General features: G+C 37.9%; 2 protein-coding genes across 9 annotated transcripts in view; one reads left to right on the top strand and one right to left on the bottom strand.

Moving 5' to 3' along the window:
- Positions 1-12,191, top strand: part of bmpr1bb (bone morphogenetic protein receptor, type IBb) — a 58,144-nt gene extending 45,953 nt beyond the window's left edge. For 5 of the 6 annotated variants that reach the window (XM_041969842.1, XM_041969840.1, XM_041969844.1 and 2 more), the window contains 9 exons: positions 1,551-1,707; positions 2,469-2,568; positions 2,879-2,981; positions 4,274-4,364; positions 4,456-4,600; positions 7,426-8,066; positions 8,182-8,357; positions 8,455-8,585; positions 11,514-12,191. In XM_041969842.1, coding sequence (XP_041825776.1) covers positions 1,551-1,707; positions 2,469-2,568; positions 2,879-2,981; positions 4,274-4,364; positions 4,456-4,600; positions 7,426-8,066; positions 8,182-8,357; positions 8,455-8,585; positions 11,514-11,639 — 1,670 coding nt within the window. In that variant the 3' untranslated portion in view covers positions 11,640-12,191. The remainder of the gene's footprint in view (positions 1-1,550; positions 1,708-2,468; positions 2,569-2,878; positions 2,982-4,273; positions 4,365-4,455; positions 4,601-7,425; positions 8,067-8,181; positions 8,358-8,454; positions 8,586-11,513) is intronic. The other variant, XM_041969845.1, reaches the window with a different exon arrangement.
- A 354-nt stretch (positions 12,192-12,545) lies between these two features.
- The window catches only part of unc5c (unc-5 netrin receptor C), a 119,051-nt gene continuing 115,176 nt past the window's right edge, over positions 12,546-16,420 (bottom strand). For all 3 annotated transcript variants that reach the window (XM_041969837.1, XM_041969838.1, XM_041969839.1), the window contains one exon: positions 12,546-14,356. In XM_041969837.1, the coding sequence (XP_041825771.1) occupies positions 14,197-14,356 (160 nt within the window). In that variant the 3' untranslated portion in view covers positions 12,546-14,196. The remainder of the gene's footprint in view (positions 14,357-16,420) is intronic.

Below are 16,420 nucleotides of genomic sequence, written 5' to 3'. Positions count from 1 at the left end.
AATGACCTGCCCCTGTAACACATCTGTCTTGAAGGAACAGAAGTGATAGAGAAACCAAGGCCACTGTGAGGGAGGATCTGGACACCTCCACAAACTTCCCCTCTGACAGAAACAGCAACACAGATGAAAGGACACAGAGTACTTCTTAAAGAACAACCGCTCTGTTTATACTGCAGTCTGATTCAGCCCTTTCATCACATAGTTCTCCAGAGAATTGCTCATGTCCCATGTTTTTAGCGGCTGCTTGCCTTTCAGGCTGTTGCACTGCTTAGATCTGCTTACACCTATTATAGTAAAACCTATCAGGGGAAGCTTTTCTTGTATTTGACAGACACATGGGTCAAACGTGCATCCGTGATGTTTTAAAATCTTGACTTTCAAAAATTTTAGAGTGATCACTTTTGCACAGAGTCCTTTCAGCAGCTTGGTGAACAAAAACTCAGGATTTTAAATGTGGATAAATATCCGGGTAACACTCTTAAAGATGAGAGCAGAAAAGAGATTGAGTGAAAATAAGACTTGCAGTGAGAGGAAGACATCCATCTAATGTGGCGCTAAACTGTTCAGCTCCCTGACCACAAAAGTCCTCAGGGATAAGCTGCTGTCAGAATCAGTTTGACTCTCTATCGCCAGACTGTATACACCTTCAGTTCATTTTTAGTAGAAACAAAAAAGAAACATCCCGTTCTTATCATAATTTTGATCAAATTCTCTTGTTTATTTAAATATTTGACAATGTTCATTATTATCCTTGTATTTAGTTCAAATAGTTTAAAACAGAAAAAGAAAAAATATCAGTTTATTGCAAGCACAGGTCTGTTTGGTCGTCAGTATGAGAATGGTCAGAATAAACAAAGTTGTATAAAACGTGTGCAATTTTCTTTTAGAGCCTCTGGTGTGAAAGGAAAGGTGGGAATTTGTGCTCATGTTCACATCTCCCATTAAAAGGAGTACACTCAGAACTTCGCACTAGACTTCAAAAGGGGCACCTTCGTGGATAAAACCACCTGACACAGATACAGGAAATGCCAAACAAGAGCGCCTTTTTCTTTATTTATGAACTGTCTGTTTTAGTTGTTGTTAATTTATGAAATTGTTTTTACCTAAGGCTCAAACCCTTGCACATCTTTACTAAGCTGGACACTCCTCATTTTCATACTCATGTGCTGTTAGTCTTATTTGTAATAGGAATGTGTGATATTATTCTTTTTTTTATTTTATAAAAAGTGAATAGATAAATACATTATGTTAATTATTATTGTCTAAAAACTTTCAATTGTTTGTGCCAGATCGGATCAGTTGTCATAGATCAAGATCTCTCAAATGAAGCATGATGTCTTTTTTTCTAACAGAAAAATACAAAAAGTCTCATACATGCAGGACTTGCACATCACAGACATCTTTTTGGTCTGTGGTGATATCCAGAGCAGGAAGGTTGCTGTTAGCAGCAGATTGTTACACTTTCTGACTTGCAGTGCTACGATAAAGCTGTTTTCTGATGTGTGTTTACTAAGCTTTACTCTTTTTGCTGTCCTGTCTTTCTTGCACAGCCAACATGTTGGACACCATGCTCATGAAGAGTGGAAAGAAGGAGGGGTCTAAGCGACTGGTGGAGGAGAGCAGCAACACAGCCACCATTTCAGTTCAGAAGATGCTTCGCTGCCACTGCACCCAGTGCCCTGAAGGCTCTATCAACAACACTTGCATGTACAGTGAAGTACACACACCTGCCCACTCACACACAGATATATACATAATAAATGTCCTGAGGCCACTGAAAGACTAAATGAGTAATTAGCCAAAAATACAACTATTTACCTGACAAGTACACAACTGTTTACTTTGACTTCTTTCATTAATGGGTTTCCTCAGGAGAAATACAGAAACCTTAATAGGTTAAACATGAAAGTGGTGAATAAAGTAGGGGTGTCACAACATACTGCAATGATAATTTTAATGTTAGAAAAATATTAATTATTAACATTTAATAGACATTTCATATGATTTGATGTTAGTTAATAAAATCACAGTATTATTGATTGCAGATTGTTTTTTTATTGTTTTATAGTTATGATCATACACTTCAATTCAAAAGAATTGACTGAAAACACTCACATTTGCAAATCTGGAAGGAGTTGCTGCTTAAGACTTAGCTTCATAAATCGCTAAAGACTTTATTTTGTTAGAAAATAGTTATTTTTTTCTAGACAAAATTGATAGATCATTATAGTAAAAGCGTTTGTAGTAGTTCTGAGTTCTCATAAATATGTAAACAGAATCTCTGTTTGTTATTGTAATAATTAAAAGTTAAATTAGTTTTATGGTGATTTTAAAAGGATTTGGTTTCCATGTACAGAAACTGCAATCAGATTTAATTCACTATTATAGAGTACCAAACCCCATTCTTACACACTTAGAGCATTGAAGACAATGATGATTTACGCGATGGCTTGTGTGTATTTTGGTAGGACTAATGGTTTCTGCTTCACCGTGGTTCAGGAGGAGGCAAGTAAAACTGAGGTGTCTTCAGGTTGTTTGCCGTTGGCCGGGTCAGAGTTCCAGTGCAGAGTAAGTCTGCTGTATTTGAGTCTGTGTGTGTGTGGGTGTATACCTATATATAATTCTGCCTGGTTAAATTTCACATGCTTGTGTGTCCTTCTTCATGAGGTGTTATTAAGTTCTTATTACCTGTCCATGACTCACTGCGACACTTTATGAGGCCTATTTAAATCAAATTTGTCCAGGCCACTCTCCTTACACCGATTGGAAAAACCCTGTAAAGTGTCATTAAGCATAAGTACGGCTATAAATATTCATCACCCTTCTGTCTTCATAAGTGTTTAGTAAAAATAGATATGTTTCTTTATTTGTGTGAAAGGACCCTTTGGCTACACGACTGAGGAGAAATCTTGAGTGTTGCAATGATCAGGACTACTGCAACAAAGACCTACATCCAACACTTCAATCACCTATGACACCAGGTAGTTTTGTTCTCACAGGTTCTCACACACACTGAAATCCTGATCCCAATTTTAAAGCGCAAGTGGCTTCTAGAGTGGGTTCATTCAGGCCATGCCAGGTTGTTTATGGGTAGTGACAGTTTAAACTGTTACAAACCACAGTGTAGTGCTCAAGTGAAGTGGCTCATGCTGCTCAGGGGAGGCAAAAAGAGAGAGGCAGGTGTAACAGAGCCTGCAGACTTGGCTTGTTTTCTCACTCTCTAATGAAAAGGACAGCATCTCCCTAGGGCCTGCTTGAGTTTCTTGCCTCAGGACGGATGTGAGATATCTGTACGGCTGTCACTCCACAGCAAACCACACACACACATTCTTTTACCTTCTATGTTGTCCAGAGCCTTTTATCTAACTGTTGTACTTCTGCACAACCATGCAAACTTAATTTTGACCTTTCTGCAAATGACAGCCTGATTGTTCAAGTCAGTAACAAAGAAATGAAGACTGATGCCATTGTTCTTATAATTTCTGAACATATGCATCAGTTGCTGTATGAGAGCACTGATCTTAACAGGGGAACACTGCTACACCAAAATTTGGAAATGCTAGGAATGGGTGGGTCTGTGATAAGACAAGATGTAAACAAATTATTTATAATAAAGACAGCTTTATTTATTTAACCTGTAATGTTCATAACACTCCTTTAAGGCATTTGAAAACTATACAAGTTACAGTACAAACAGTACAGTTACATTATATTTCTCATTCATTCAATTTGCATTTGTTTTTCGAGTAAGTTAATACAGAATAACTTGATCAGTCAGAAATAAATTATCCTATAAAACTCTTATAATTATGTAGTTTTTATTTATCTACCTATCTTTCTTAGTGTGTGTGTTACTTTCTACCTCACCACGAAGCAGCTCAAGCATTGGCAGGCACCTGAGTTTGTGTGTGTCTGATTGACAGGACTGGGGCAGAAAGGCTAGAGCCCCAGAGCTGCTTTAGGCCTCTGGAGTTTCTGTAGCGATGTTGGCGTGACACCTGATACATGGGATTCAAGAACGGGATGTGATCAATAATGTGCTGTGAAAGCAGGGGTTGGAGGCCAAGACGAGGGGGAACGAAAGGAAAGAGCTTGTCCTTGCCAATGAAAATTAGGAAAAAGCTTGTGCTGATAACAGTGGACAATTGAGTGTCATCGCCCAGTCATTACTTTTACTTACACTGACTCTCCTTATGGTCCATTCATGCTTTACAATGAGGTAATAATGCATTATTAATTTTTCATTTACTCATTCACATCTAATCTTTTTCAGATTATTTGGACAGCAATATCCAGAACATAGCTCTCTTCATTTCAGTCACAGTTTGCAGTATACTCATCATTCTTATCTTCTGTTACTTCAGGTAAGAAACTTGTCTCAAGCACTTATACTAGCAACAGACACATGCTTCCTGATGGGCACTCAGCAAACATTGCACCATCTTTCTGTGGCAGATATAAGCGACAGACGTCACAGCCGCGCTATAGCATTGATCTAGAGCAGGATGAGACCTACATTCCCCCCGGAGAGTCTCTGAATGATCTGATTGAGCATTCCCGCAGTATCGGATCTGGCTCTGGGTCAGGACTCCCTCTGCTGGTAAGAAAACATGCACCCACAACGTCAAACATGGATAGTACTGAAGTAATGCATCATCTCAAGTATTAATATATGCCAAAATGCATGTATTTTTAGAGCAATAGTCTCATTATATTAAAAAAATCTAAAATATCAAATTTTAGTAATTTTTTTTTTTTTCACAAATTGTTTGTTCATTTTTAGAGCAAATGAAATTGTAGCCTGAACATTGGAATATAGTTGCTTTGATAACAATCCTATAACAACAACAACAAAAAAAAATAAATAAATAAAAAGCCAGGATGCTGTTTAAATTCATTTTAATCATGTTTAAATATAAATGGTACAAGGACGCCACATCAAACATTAAAACTAGGAAATTTTAGTTATCTATTTATGTATTTCTTTTATATACACTACCGTTTGAAAGTTTGGGTTCACGTCCCTATTGAATCCCATGGCAAAGTGACCCTAAACTTTTGAACGGTAGTGTACATGCTTAGTTTGACTTTCCTGGCATATTGTAAAAAATATTCACTCACCCATCCAAATAACTAAAATCAGGTATTCAAATCACTTCCATGGCCACAGGTATATAAAAATCAGACACTGAGTATGTTTCTACAAACATTTTTTGAAGGATTGGGTCACTCTCAAGTGCTCAGTGAATTCAAGCGTGGTACTGTGATAGGATGTCACCTGTTAAACTAGTCCATCGCGAAATTTCCTCACTCCTAAATATTCCACAGTCAATTGTCAGTGGTATCATAACAATGTGGAAGCGATCAGGAACAGCAGCAAACCAACCACAAAGTGGTAGGCCCTGTAAAATGTCTGAGTGGGGTCGGGGGATGCTGAGGCTCATAGTGCACAAAGGTTGGACACTTTCAGCAGAGTTGATTGCTACAGACCTCCAAACTTGATGTGGCCTTCACATCAGCTCAAGAACAGTCTGAAAAGAACTTCATGGATTGGGTTTCCACGCTGAGCAGCTGCATCCAAGCCATACATCACCAAGAGCAATGCAAAGTGTTGAATGCTGTGGTGTAGAGAACACCGCCACTGGACTCTGAATCACACTCCATCCTCTGGAGTAATGGATCACGCTTTATCATCTGGCGATGAGTCTGGGTGTAGCGGTTGCCAGGAGAACAGTACTTGTCTGACTAAATTGTGCCAAGTGTAAAGTTTGGTGGAGGGGGTATTATGGTTTGGGGTTGTTTTTCAGGAGCTGGGCTTGGCCCCTTAGTTCCAGTTCCAGTGAAAGATTTTGAACAATTCCTACTTTGTGGGAATAGTTTGGGAAAGGCTGTTTCCTGTTCCAACATGATTGTGCACCACAGTGTACAAAGCAAGATTAAGAATGAGTTTGGTGTGGATGAACTTGACTGGCCTGCACAGAGTCCTGACTTCAACCTGATAAAAACACCTTTGGGATGAATTAGAGCGGAAGCTGAGAGCCAGACCTTCTTGTCCATCATCAGTGTCTGACCTCATAAACGTGCTTCTGGAGGAATGATCAAAAAGTCCTATAAACACAAAAACAATAAATAAACAAAGACCTAAACCTTGTGGTAAGCCTTCCCAGAAGAGTTGAAGCTGTTAAAGCTGCAAAGGGTCGGGCAACGTCATGTTGAATTCATTTGATTAGGAATGAGATGTCTATTAAGTTCATACGAGAGTCGAGGCAGGTGAGCCAATACTTTTGGCAATATAGTGTATTTTAAAAATTTAGACTAAATTTACAAAACACTTTGTCATTAATCTACAAAGTCAGGATAACAGGTGGAGATCATGTGACTCATCCTGTCCTTATCTTCCTTCCTTTGGGATCACTATTTTTTACATAGTGAAAAACAGCATTGACTTTGATGGAAAATGGAGCATTGTTGTCAGGTTGTTTGACAAAAAAAGTACAATTTTTTTGGTGTAAAAAGAGAACACCAGAAAAAAAAACAAACAAACAAACAAACAACAACACAAAAAAAACTCCTTAGCAGGGTTCATTATGAGGGAGCTAAGAGGGGTTAGGGGGAGCAGAAAAGCAGATGATTCATATACAAATACAAAATACATATGATTCCCTGTGTTTTTAAAATAAAAAGTATAGCATTAATTTGACTTTTCTATCCTTATATGAAAAATGTCTGATTGTATCAGCTGTATACAGCAGTAGCTACATGTTTTTGAAAGCAGTGCCGTGCACAAATATATAGGCACATGCATGTGAATTGTAAAGTTGTTGTGCATGCCCAAAAATAAGGCTTCCCAAAAACCCCTGTGTGATTCAAGTGCAGCTCCCAAGTTTTCTCACAGTAGTGCTGGAAGCAAAATTAAAGTAACTGAGATTGAATAATGCTTGCATAGCATGCTCCTGAGATGTTTGGGTCAAAAAATATTAACTTAATAGTATACCAGCAAAACATTAAGTAATGTAGGAGTGGAACACCATGATTAACTCTGGTGTGTCATTGTTTGTTTGAGCAAACTGAAATCTATTAGATAGATATGACTGAAACCAGCCTAATATGGTTCCTTTAATCACAATAACAAGTTCAAGCCTCTGTAATAGAAGGTTGTGATTGATAGACTCAAATGCAGCTCTGAGATCCAACAGGATAAATAAAGGTACAGGTCCACTGGATTAGATTAAGTGGATAGTTGTTTGTGTGTAACCTGTCAATAAAGACAGATTAATCTGATTAAATTAGAACAGTTAGTTTAAAAAAAGAAATGCCCTGACGAGTTGATGGTTTAGGTAAAACCATTGCTGGTATTAGCGCAGAAGACTACAGGACAGAAAACAGCCTAAATATAAATCATGTTTTATGTTAATTTGTTACCAGGTGCAGCGCACCATCGCCAAACAGATTCAGATGGTTAAGCAGATCGGAAAAGGACGGTACGGCGAAGTCTGGATGGGCAAATGGAGAGGGGAGAGAGTGGCTGTCAAAGTCTTCTTCACTACTGAGGAGGAGAGCTGGTTCAGAGAAACAGAAATTTACCAGACTTTCCTGATGAGGCATGACAACATACTGGGTAAGATTGCACAAGGAGAATGTGAAAAAGTACTGGAGGGCAAAGATCAGCACAAGCCACAAGTAGTCTCTCTGTTGTCTGATCAGGCATGCTCTTTAGTTTTTGTGCCAGCATTTCTCAGTCCTCTCATCTGTGCTATCCAATCCCCAGGTTTCATAGCTGCAGACATTAAAGGGACTGGCTCATGGACTCAGCTTTACCTAATTACAGACTACCATGAGAATGGATCCTTGTATGACTACCTCAAGTCCAACACCTTGGATGTTAAGGCTTTGCTGAACTTGGCACACTCCTCCATTTCAGGCCTCTGTCACCTACACACAGAAATCTATGGCACACAGGGCAAACCTGCTATTGCACACAGAGACCTGAAGAGCAAAAACATCTTGGTAAAAAAGAACGGCTTCTGCTGTATAGCAGACCTGGGGCTGGCTGTCAAGTTTAACAGGTACGACATATATTTTGGACTCTTGAATGCTCATTCGAGTACATTCTGGAAGAATCGTAAGCATTCTCTGTACCACAAAGAAATGTTTTATTTTTGTTTACATTTTGTCTTTCAGTGACACCAATGAAGTAGATATCCCCCCTAATCTGCGAGTTGGTACTAAGCGCTACATGCCACCTGAAGTGTTAGATGAGACTCTGAACAGGAGCACCTTCCAGTCTTTTATAATGGCTGACATGTATAGTTTTGGACTTATACTTTGGGAGATGGGCCGTCGCTGCATTTCTGGAGGTCAAAAAACACTTTTATTTGACATAACATTATCTGAGCATCTTCAGCTGTTTAACTAATGATCTCTGATTCTCTTGCATTTTCATTGTTCTTACAGGTGTTGTGGAGGAATATCAGCTGCCCTATCATGACCTTGTGCCCACCGACCCTTCCTATGAGGACATGAGAGAGGTTGTTTGCATTAAGAAGCAAAGACCATCATTTGCTAATCACTGGAGCAGTAATGAGGTATTTATGCTTTTTAGTTTTTTTTTGTTCTCTTTCCAAACACACTTTCAGTCAGATTAGGATATTGTCTGTTCACTTCAATTTATTTTGTTCAGTTTCATTTTGAGTTAAATTTGTCATGTCACAGATAAATATTGGAAAAGGCAGACAAAAGGCCCAGATCTGATGTAAATCAGTAGTTTGATCAACAGCTATTAAATGGTATGTGCAACAATACAAAGATGTCATTTGTGAGGTTTGCTGAAATATTACAGCCCCTAAGTGAATATCTAAAATGTTGGAGAAGGAGGGCTGAAAGTATTGTCTGAGGATTTTCAGCCAATGGGAGCATAAAAGAAATTTGAACATGTCAAACAAACATTTAGCAAACAGTGTTGTGAAGAAATTACAGTGTTTGTGAAACTGAAACTGTTAAATCTTGGAGAGAACAATCATTTACTCTATCTTTGATGTTCCCAGTGTGTGATACATTGACAAACTCAAGAGAACGATGCTGTCTGTTCTCTTTAATAACCAATTGAGAAAAACAGAATAAAACACCAGGGGCTACGTGTTGGGTATAACATCAATGACAAGCAGGGGGAGACCTGCTGGCATGATAGCTGGAATATTTACTAAAATAGGTTTGATGTGTTGAAGGCTAATGTTGGTTTAAAATCTTGTAGTTTGTTCCCAGTCACAGATGAGCTATGAAGCACAAACACCCTAGAGCATGAGGGGGAAAAAAAGCAGTATAATGTGTGAACATTATTTGTTGTTTGAATTAAATATACATCTTCTGACAATGATAATCACATAAGAAAGAACTCTACTTTCCTTCTGTAAGAACATTCTAGAAAATTTCCAGGGTAACTATGAAGATTGCAGACAATAAGGAACTTTTATTGGAGTTTATTAGACTACACTGTAGTCCAATAAACAATAGTCCAAAGTTGTATCCTGTGCTTTAAAATATATCTAGACAGTGTTGGGAAAGTTGAGTTTCTACATGAACTAGTTCAAAGTTTAGTTCACAAATTCTAAAATGAACTAGTTCAGCTCATAGTTCACAATTCAAATTTTTATAACTAAGTTCACAGCTCTGTAAATGAACTAGTTCATAGTTCTTTTTTCCCAATATGTTGCTGCGCGCTATTACCTTCAGAATACTGGCATTTCCTGTTATTGCCACCCATTCAGTCCACGCTCCTACAGTATAAAAATATTAGGAAAAACTTGCTTGAATGGTCTTTTGTAATTAGTGAATATTAAACTACCTGAGGTAGGAACCAAGCTGAGGATGCACCTCATAGATCAATATTTAAAGTGCAAAATATTTAAACTTCATTTATCTTTTCATTAAGTCACTTTTAAATTTGTTGTAAAATGTATTTTTTTCTGTCTTGTTTGTCCAAATAAAAGTTCTAGAACTTGGGTCATAAAAATGCAATATTCAGCCTAAATGAATAAATAAAAACCAAACAAAAGACATGGAAGAACATATGTCTTGCATTTGTCAAGTTTATGAAAGCTGAGGGTTAGGGTTTCCTCAAAGGCTGCAGGTCTCTGACAGTATACTGCAAAAGGTTTTCCAGCTGAAGACAACGGAGCTGCTGCTACTGTACACCATTATTTAGTTTGGGGTGGTAGAGAATCTGTTTTAGCACGCCGTTCCCAAGTCTTTAGATTGTTTTTAGTGACATTTAGTTCACAGACCTTGGAAGGCTAGCTGGGTGCTTTATTTCAATCTGCCTTTTCAGGTTTGCTGTTGATGTTGTTCATGTCTGGAGTTGCGTCTTGACACCTGGCGGGCAAAGTTTACATAAAAAGGCCAGATTTCTCCCTCCTGGATCATCACTGACCTTTTCAAAAAATTATTTTAAGTGATCATACGAAGATGCTGTAGTGATCATTGAGGCGGAGATGGTGCTGCTGCCTTCACTGAATTTTGCCTTTTGCAATTTGATGATGGATGCGCGGTGCGGCTCTGTGGTGGCTGGTGTTGCCAGATTTGGTGTTTTTCACCTATATATTAAAGCCTGTTTACGATGTGTTTTGGCCTGGATTTTGCCTGGAAGGCTCCATGGAAATCTGGCACTCTTTTGAGCAAAGTTCAACTGGGAGAGAACGCCGTTCACAAACACCAGAATGACTGCGTTCACAATAACGTTCATCTGGCAGAAATACAGTACACTCCGTTCATGTTCACCCAAAATATCAATGAGTGCATGAACAATCGTTCAATGAGCTCATTCAGGCACAACACTGTATCTAGAAGGGATCGTTGTTATGCATCCATGTGTGTCAAGTTGACAGGGAGAACTGGTCATTTGTCTTTGTATGAAGAGATGTTCAGCTATCGCTCACCATCAGTGCTGCTTCAACTCATCTTTTGATTGATTCAGGAAGTTTGTTGAATCAAGGTATAAAACAATATTTCTCCAAAACATGTTCTGTTGGCTGATGTTTTGATGAAAGTGGTTTAAAACTCTATCTTGCACGTTTTAGTGAGGCCTTGTTACCAATGGTAGTTGGTGTCATCCTGTAGGCGATTTTCATCAACATGTTTGTCTCATTACATAAAAAGTTGATTTCTGAGCAGATTGTATTTATTTAATTTGACTTTTGTCAAAGTGACAAGGCAAAACCCCACAGATGCATAATGCCACCACATTCCCTTTCAGGGTTTTCCCATTAATATTATAACTCATCTGTCTAACTATACAGCAAAAAAGGTTATAGAAAAGAGAATCAAACATGCATGGATCATAACTTTCTAATGTGATTAAAATGCTTTAAGTTTGTTTGATATGTTATTATTGATTACTGGATTATCTAAATGTATTTTTATGTATATGAAAATAACTTTAATAGCAGTTAACTCAATCAAGAATAAAAGCTTTTGTTACATGTAAAAAAATTCTTATTTGTTTGGACATGTGTCTTCAGTGTCTACGACTGATTGGAAAACTGATGTCAGAGTGCTGGGCTCACAATCCGGCTTGTCGCCTCACAGCTCTGAGAGTGAAGAAGACCCTGGCAAAGATGTTAGAGTCCCAAGACATCAAACTGTGACAGAGTAAGAAAGAATGTTGTCATCACCCAGAGACTTGTCATTGCCACTGGCACAGGCCACTTAGACAGGCCAACAGAAGAAAGGGAAAAACAAGAGACTGTGAATAATAGGACAGAGGAAACTGACAGGGAGGATGAATTCTACAGATAATGGTCACTGTGGCGCAAGAAATATCAGAAGAAAAAGATTTATTGCATAAAGGGAGACCTGCTCCTTCAGTGCCTGAGCGGGCTCTGCCTCAGACCAAGTGTTCAGTCTGCGCTTTCTGTGAAAGCTGAGTGACTGATCCAGACTGTCCAGGTGGACGCGTGGCGAAGAACTGCTGCAGAAAGGGGACTCAGATTCCTCTGATCCGGTCTACACAGAGGGCCTTCCTGCACTGCTTTCTAAAGCCATACCGAAGTATTATTTTAGCAGTCTTTTGTGCTGTTTAAGATGCCTTTTCTGTGTGTGATTTTTTTTTTTTTTTTCGTGACTCATTTCATGGAGTTTACAATCAATTTCATCATGGGGATTGTCATTGATCCAAAGAAATTTTAAGACAAATTCAAACATAGTATCATATGTAGTACTGTATTATTATTATTATTATTATTATTACTACTATTAAAGGCACTTCCTGCTGAAACAGGAAATCTAGTTTTTTTTTTTTTTTGGTCCTCTGTATTTCTAAGAGGCTTTGTTCTTCCTCACTGTCTTTTCTTTCCACTCTCAATGAATTTGTACAAAGTTGATCTGAATCTATTAATTATTGCTCCAGTAAAGGTAAAGTGTCTTTGATCTTTGTACAGAGTATGTCCATCCACTGTCTCCCACTTTTGCACGTATGTATCCGTAGGTCAGGATCACATTCCCCAATAAAACCAATATGTGTCTCGAAGATTAGCGTTGCACAGTCTCACAATGCAAAACGAGCACAGCCAATTTATTATTGTTGCATATAAATATAATTTATTATTAGTTTTAAAAATTCTTTCTTACACTTTGTACAATAACTTGACAGATGAAATGCAAGCCGTTGAGAGGAACATAATGAGTGCCAGAAACAGACTGGCTACATTCTCACTATACACAATAATAATCATAAAGCTGAAAAACAACTAGTTAATGCAAAGGTTAGCCCACTGAGAATGTAAAGATTGTTTCAAAACGATGCAAAGTTTGCATAGACGGCTTTACGAAAAACTGGGACAACTGCCATTTAAAATAAAAAAAATTATTAAATGCATTAAATAAAAACACTGAGGCTGCTGCAATAAAGGAATGTTGCATTTACAGGTATCACTAATTTTATGCACATAATCAGTATCTTCATAACATGGCTTTTTGTCATTTAATGTACAAACATCAAAGTCTGAGTTAAAATCTCGGCTTTTTTCCAAAAGTACAGGTGAATGCAATTCAATTCTGAACACATGAGATGACACAATGTTAAGCGGATTACCTTCTGTATTAAATTCAACTTTAAATGTATGTTATTTGGTAAAAAGCAGCTGTTTTCAGTTGAATTGGTCCTACAAAAATATACCTGTTTGATTACACTATCTTCCACTATTGTCTGTCATGTAAATTATATTAACTGAACATAAAAATCTTTACTTTTTTCCTTCTGAAACCTCTCCATTTAGGGCCAACAGACTTGTATTATTAACCAAATTACCAGGTGAGAAAAATAACATGCCAAAAAAAGAGATAAAAATAAGAACTATCACAGATGCAACTCAAACATCATTAAAAATGAAAGACAAAATATAAAAGAATCACACGTAACTAATAAGAAATAATTATATATATATTAAAAAAAATAACTAAAAGGTATTAATAGTAGTTACAACAAGGACACTAAAAAATGACTGATTTCCTTCTGTACTCATATGTTGATGACAAGATGGATCGTTACTGCATCCACTGTCCACCAGGTGGTGCTATGATACAGCCAAACATAAACATACAACAACTGAATGGACTGCAAAGTATTCGTTAGCAGGCAGAACGATATAAAAAAAATCATATGTTTAAATAGGCATATTATTAAGTACTTTGTCATCACAGAACACATATTTGTCCATGGAGTTGCTATGGAAACTGATTTTAAAGAGTTAGAAATTCCTCCGCTCATCCAAGTCTTCCTCTTTTGATCCATTGACCTCTCATTGTGTATCATAACACTTGGGTACTGTGACAGTGTCATCCACATCCGTACGGCCCATCCAAATAACTGGACAGCTGTTTCCAGGGAAACCGGAGCCAAAAATATCATGTCGTCATACCAGAGAGATGAAGGAACAGCCAGAGAAGTGACTGGCAAACATCTTGTTTACTACCCAGGTTTTTACTCTCTTTGTTGCCAACATTTAACTAGGTCATGGCTGAGAAAACCTGGCTGTTTCTATATTCTTACTTTGAGTGTACACTCACGCAGCATTAGTGAGTATTAACGAGCATTTGTCCCCGAGATGCCAAATGACTGTCCTGATTTTTGGGGGTCCCCCCTCGCTCGTTTTCTTGTTATGTCTTCTTCCTTTCTGGAATGTCACACTTCCAGATGGGCGGACGTCAGTGCTCAGTCACAGAAGGAACAAGGCTGTCATGGCGTCCCATCTCTTCCAGAACTTGGGCAAGGCGACTGAGGTTGCCATCAGGAAAATGCTGAGCCTCCCATAAGTCCAGGATGACTCCTGTAGGACTGGATTTGGTGGCAAAGTAGTTCAGATACCTGAATGAAAGATTGTGACAACACAGAGAAGAATAGTTTTTCAGAGGCTAAGTTTTTTTTTTTTTTCTTTTTTGAGAGTTTAGGGTTTTCAAAAACCTCTTAAGTTTTATAAACAAAGCCTTTGGTCTGAATGTATTAAAGCACCCGACTGTTGTTCTGCGGCGGTATTGGACAGGAATCTCAAAACTCAAAAATGCCTGTCTACCCTGACCAGGACATAGAAAATGGATAACGGATAACAGAAAAAAAGCACTTGTGTACATGTCCGTGTGTGACTGCAATCATTACAATAATCATTTTCTATTTAAAATATAAACCCCCTAAACTTCAAACAATACATGTTTTAGAAGAAGATTTTAGGTGTTAAAATGAAAGCTTGGAGAAAGTCTGAATGAGCTGCTGATTACAGACCTAGTTCTTCTAATTGAAAGAAACGTTTAAAAGCATTTGTGCAAAAAGTTATTTTTCAAAAGTGTTTCATATAATCATCTTGTCAGATCATTTTTAAAGAAACCTCAATGTGCCTTTTCATTTCTGACCATTATGTAAAGACTGAACCAAGTCGTCAACAAAACCCTCTAAATCATTAGCTAATCCACATATCCACCCGTATCTGTCTTTACATACTTAAGTTTAAATACATCCGCTTTTTATACTTATTATGACCGGCCTAATTTGGAGATTTTAGCCAATAAACAAAGTCGTTTGATGACCTCTTAAAATGTTTTTAACTAGAAGCATTGGAGTGATAATGATAAATGCAGTTGGCCGACTGGGAATTATACCCATTGACCCCCAAGTTTGCATAGAGCATGTTGGCAAATGCACTGTTTTGTGGACTGAAATGTGAATGGAAATACAGAATATTTGGATCAATGCTATCCTGAGAGAATCAAACTCTTTTTAAAACTCTCCAAATCAGTACAATTTACTATAATTCTGCTACATAAAATATTTCAGCCATAACGAATTGTCTGGGGGAATGAGCTACCTTCAAGATCTTCCCAATGGAAATGGGATTACTGGTATTTCACAGGCTTACAGAGTGATGCTCTCCTCTGGAGTTTTTTTTTTTTGGTCACTGCACCCGCGATTGAGATTTGCAATCAGTGCCCAAGGAATCCTGCGGGATTCAATTCTACTCTCTCATCTAGTGAGCACTGAGCAGGGCACTATGCTAGACTGATGTCTACCATTTATTATTTACTATCATTTTAGCTCCACAACTGCCAAATCTTTAAGGGAGTAGTATCTGGGAATCCTAACTTCACAGAGAGGGTCTTTAACTTCACTGGGGCAGTATTTGAACTAACGCGTTTGATTAAAAATCCAGCTTATTCACATCCAGACAAAATCAAATGACGTCAAAATATTGCATTTCTTTTCACAACCTTTGGGAATTTTTTTTTCTAAATCCAGTCTGTGGTCAAAGTTTGATAAATATTTTAAAACTAGTCCCTGAGCTGCCCAACTTACTTGTGTTTAATGACATCTCCACCCTCTGAGACAACATTCATAATCTGTTTGAAAATCATATTTGCAGGTTTGACTGCTGCCTATATGACAATAATAAACTCATGCTTCTGCCCTAAGCCCCCACGGATAAAAGAATTGCTAAGTTATTCTAGGGATATTGCTCTTATAGATGGATTATTTCCTGGAATTCATAAAGTGCAGTCCTTCACTGTAGGCTCTGGATATCTTCAGTGGTCCTTTTCTGAATCCACATTTTCAAGCACAGTCACTTAAAATTCTACCTGCGGGTTTTTTTCTTTTATTTTTTGTTGCATGTTTCGCTGGACTATAGAAAATTTTGTTTGTGTACACAGTTATATTTTCAGAACACAGTGTTCAACATTTTCCATGTATAAATCCAATAAAAGCCGATCACAAAAACACTGGGCTACGGGCTATTAAATCGTAATCTGTGAGTCTCTCCTGCACTCTCCTTGCTTCACGCTGCACTCGGTAAGTGGTCTCGTCAATCTGCAGCTGCTGCCTGTGATAAGGCTGCCCTGCTGAGCTGGGACCTTATAAATGGATGCACACTGTACCTCTATCACA

Source organism: Melanotaenia boesemani, chromosome 19, assembly GCF_017639745.1.
Source record: "Melanotaenia boesemani isolate fMelBoe1 chromosome 19, fMelBoe1.pri, whole genome shotgun sequence".
NCBI lineage: Eukaryota > Metazoa > Chordata > Actinopteri > Atheriniformes > Melanotaeniidae > Melanotaenia > Melanotaenia boesemani.
Note: the sequence above shows the minus strand (reverse complement) of the source record. Positions and strands in the feature narration are given on the sequence as shown.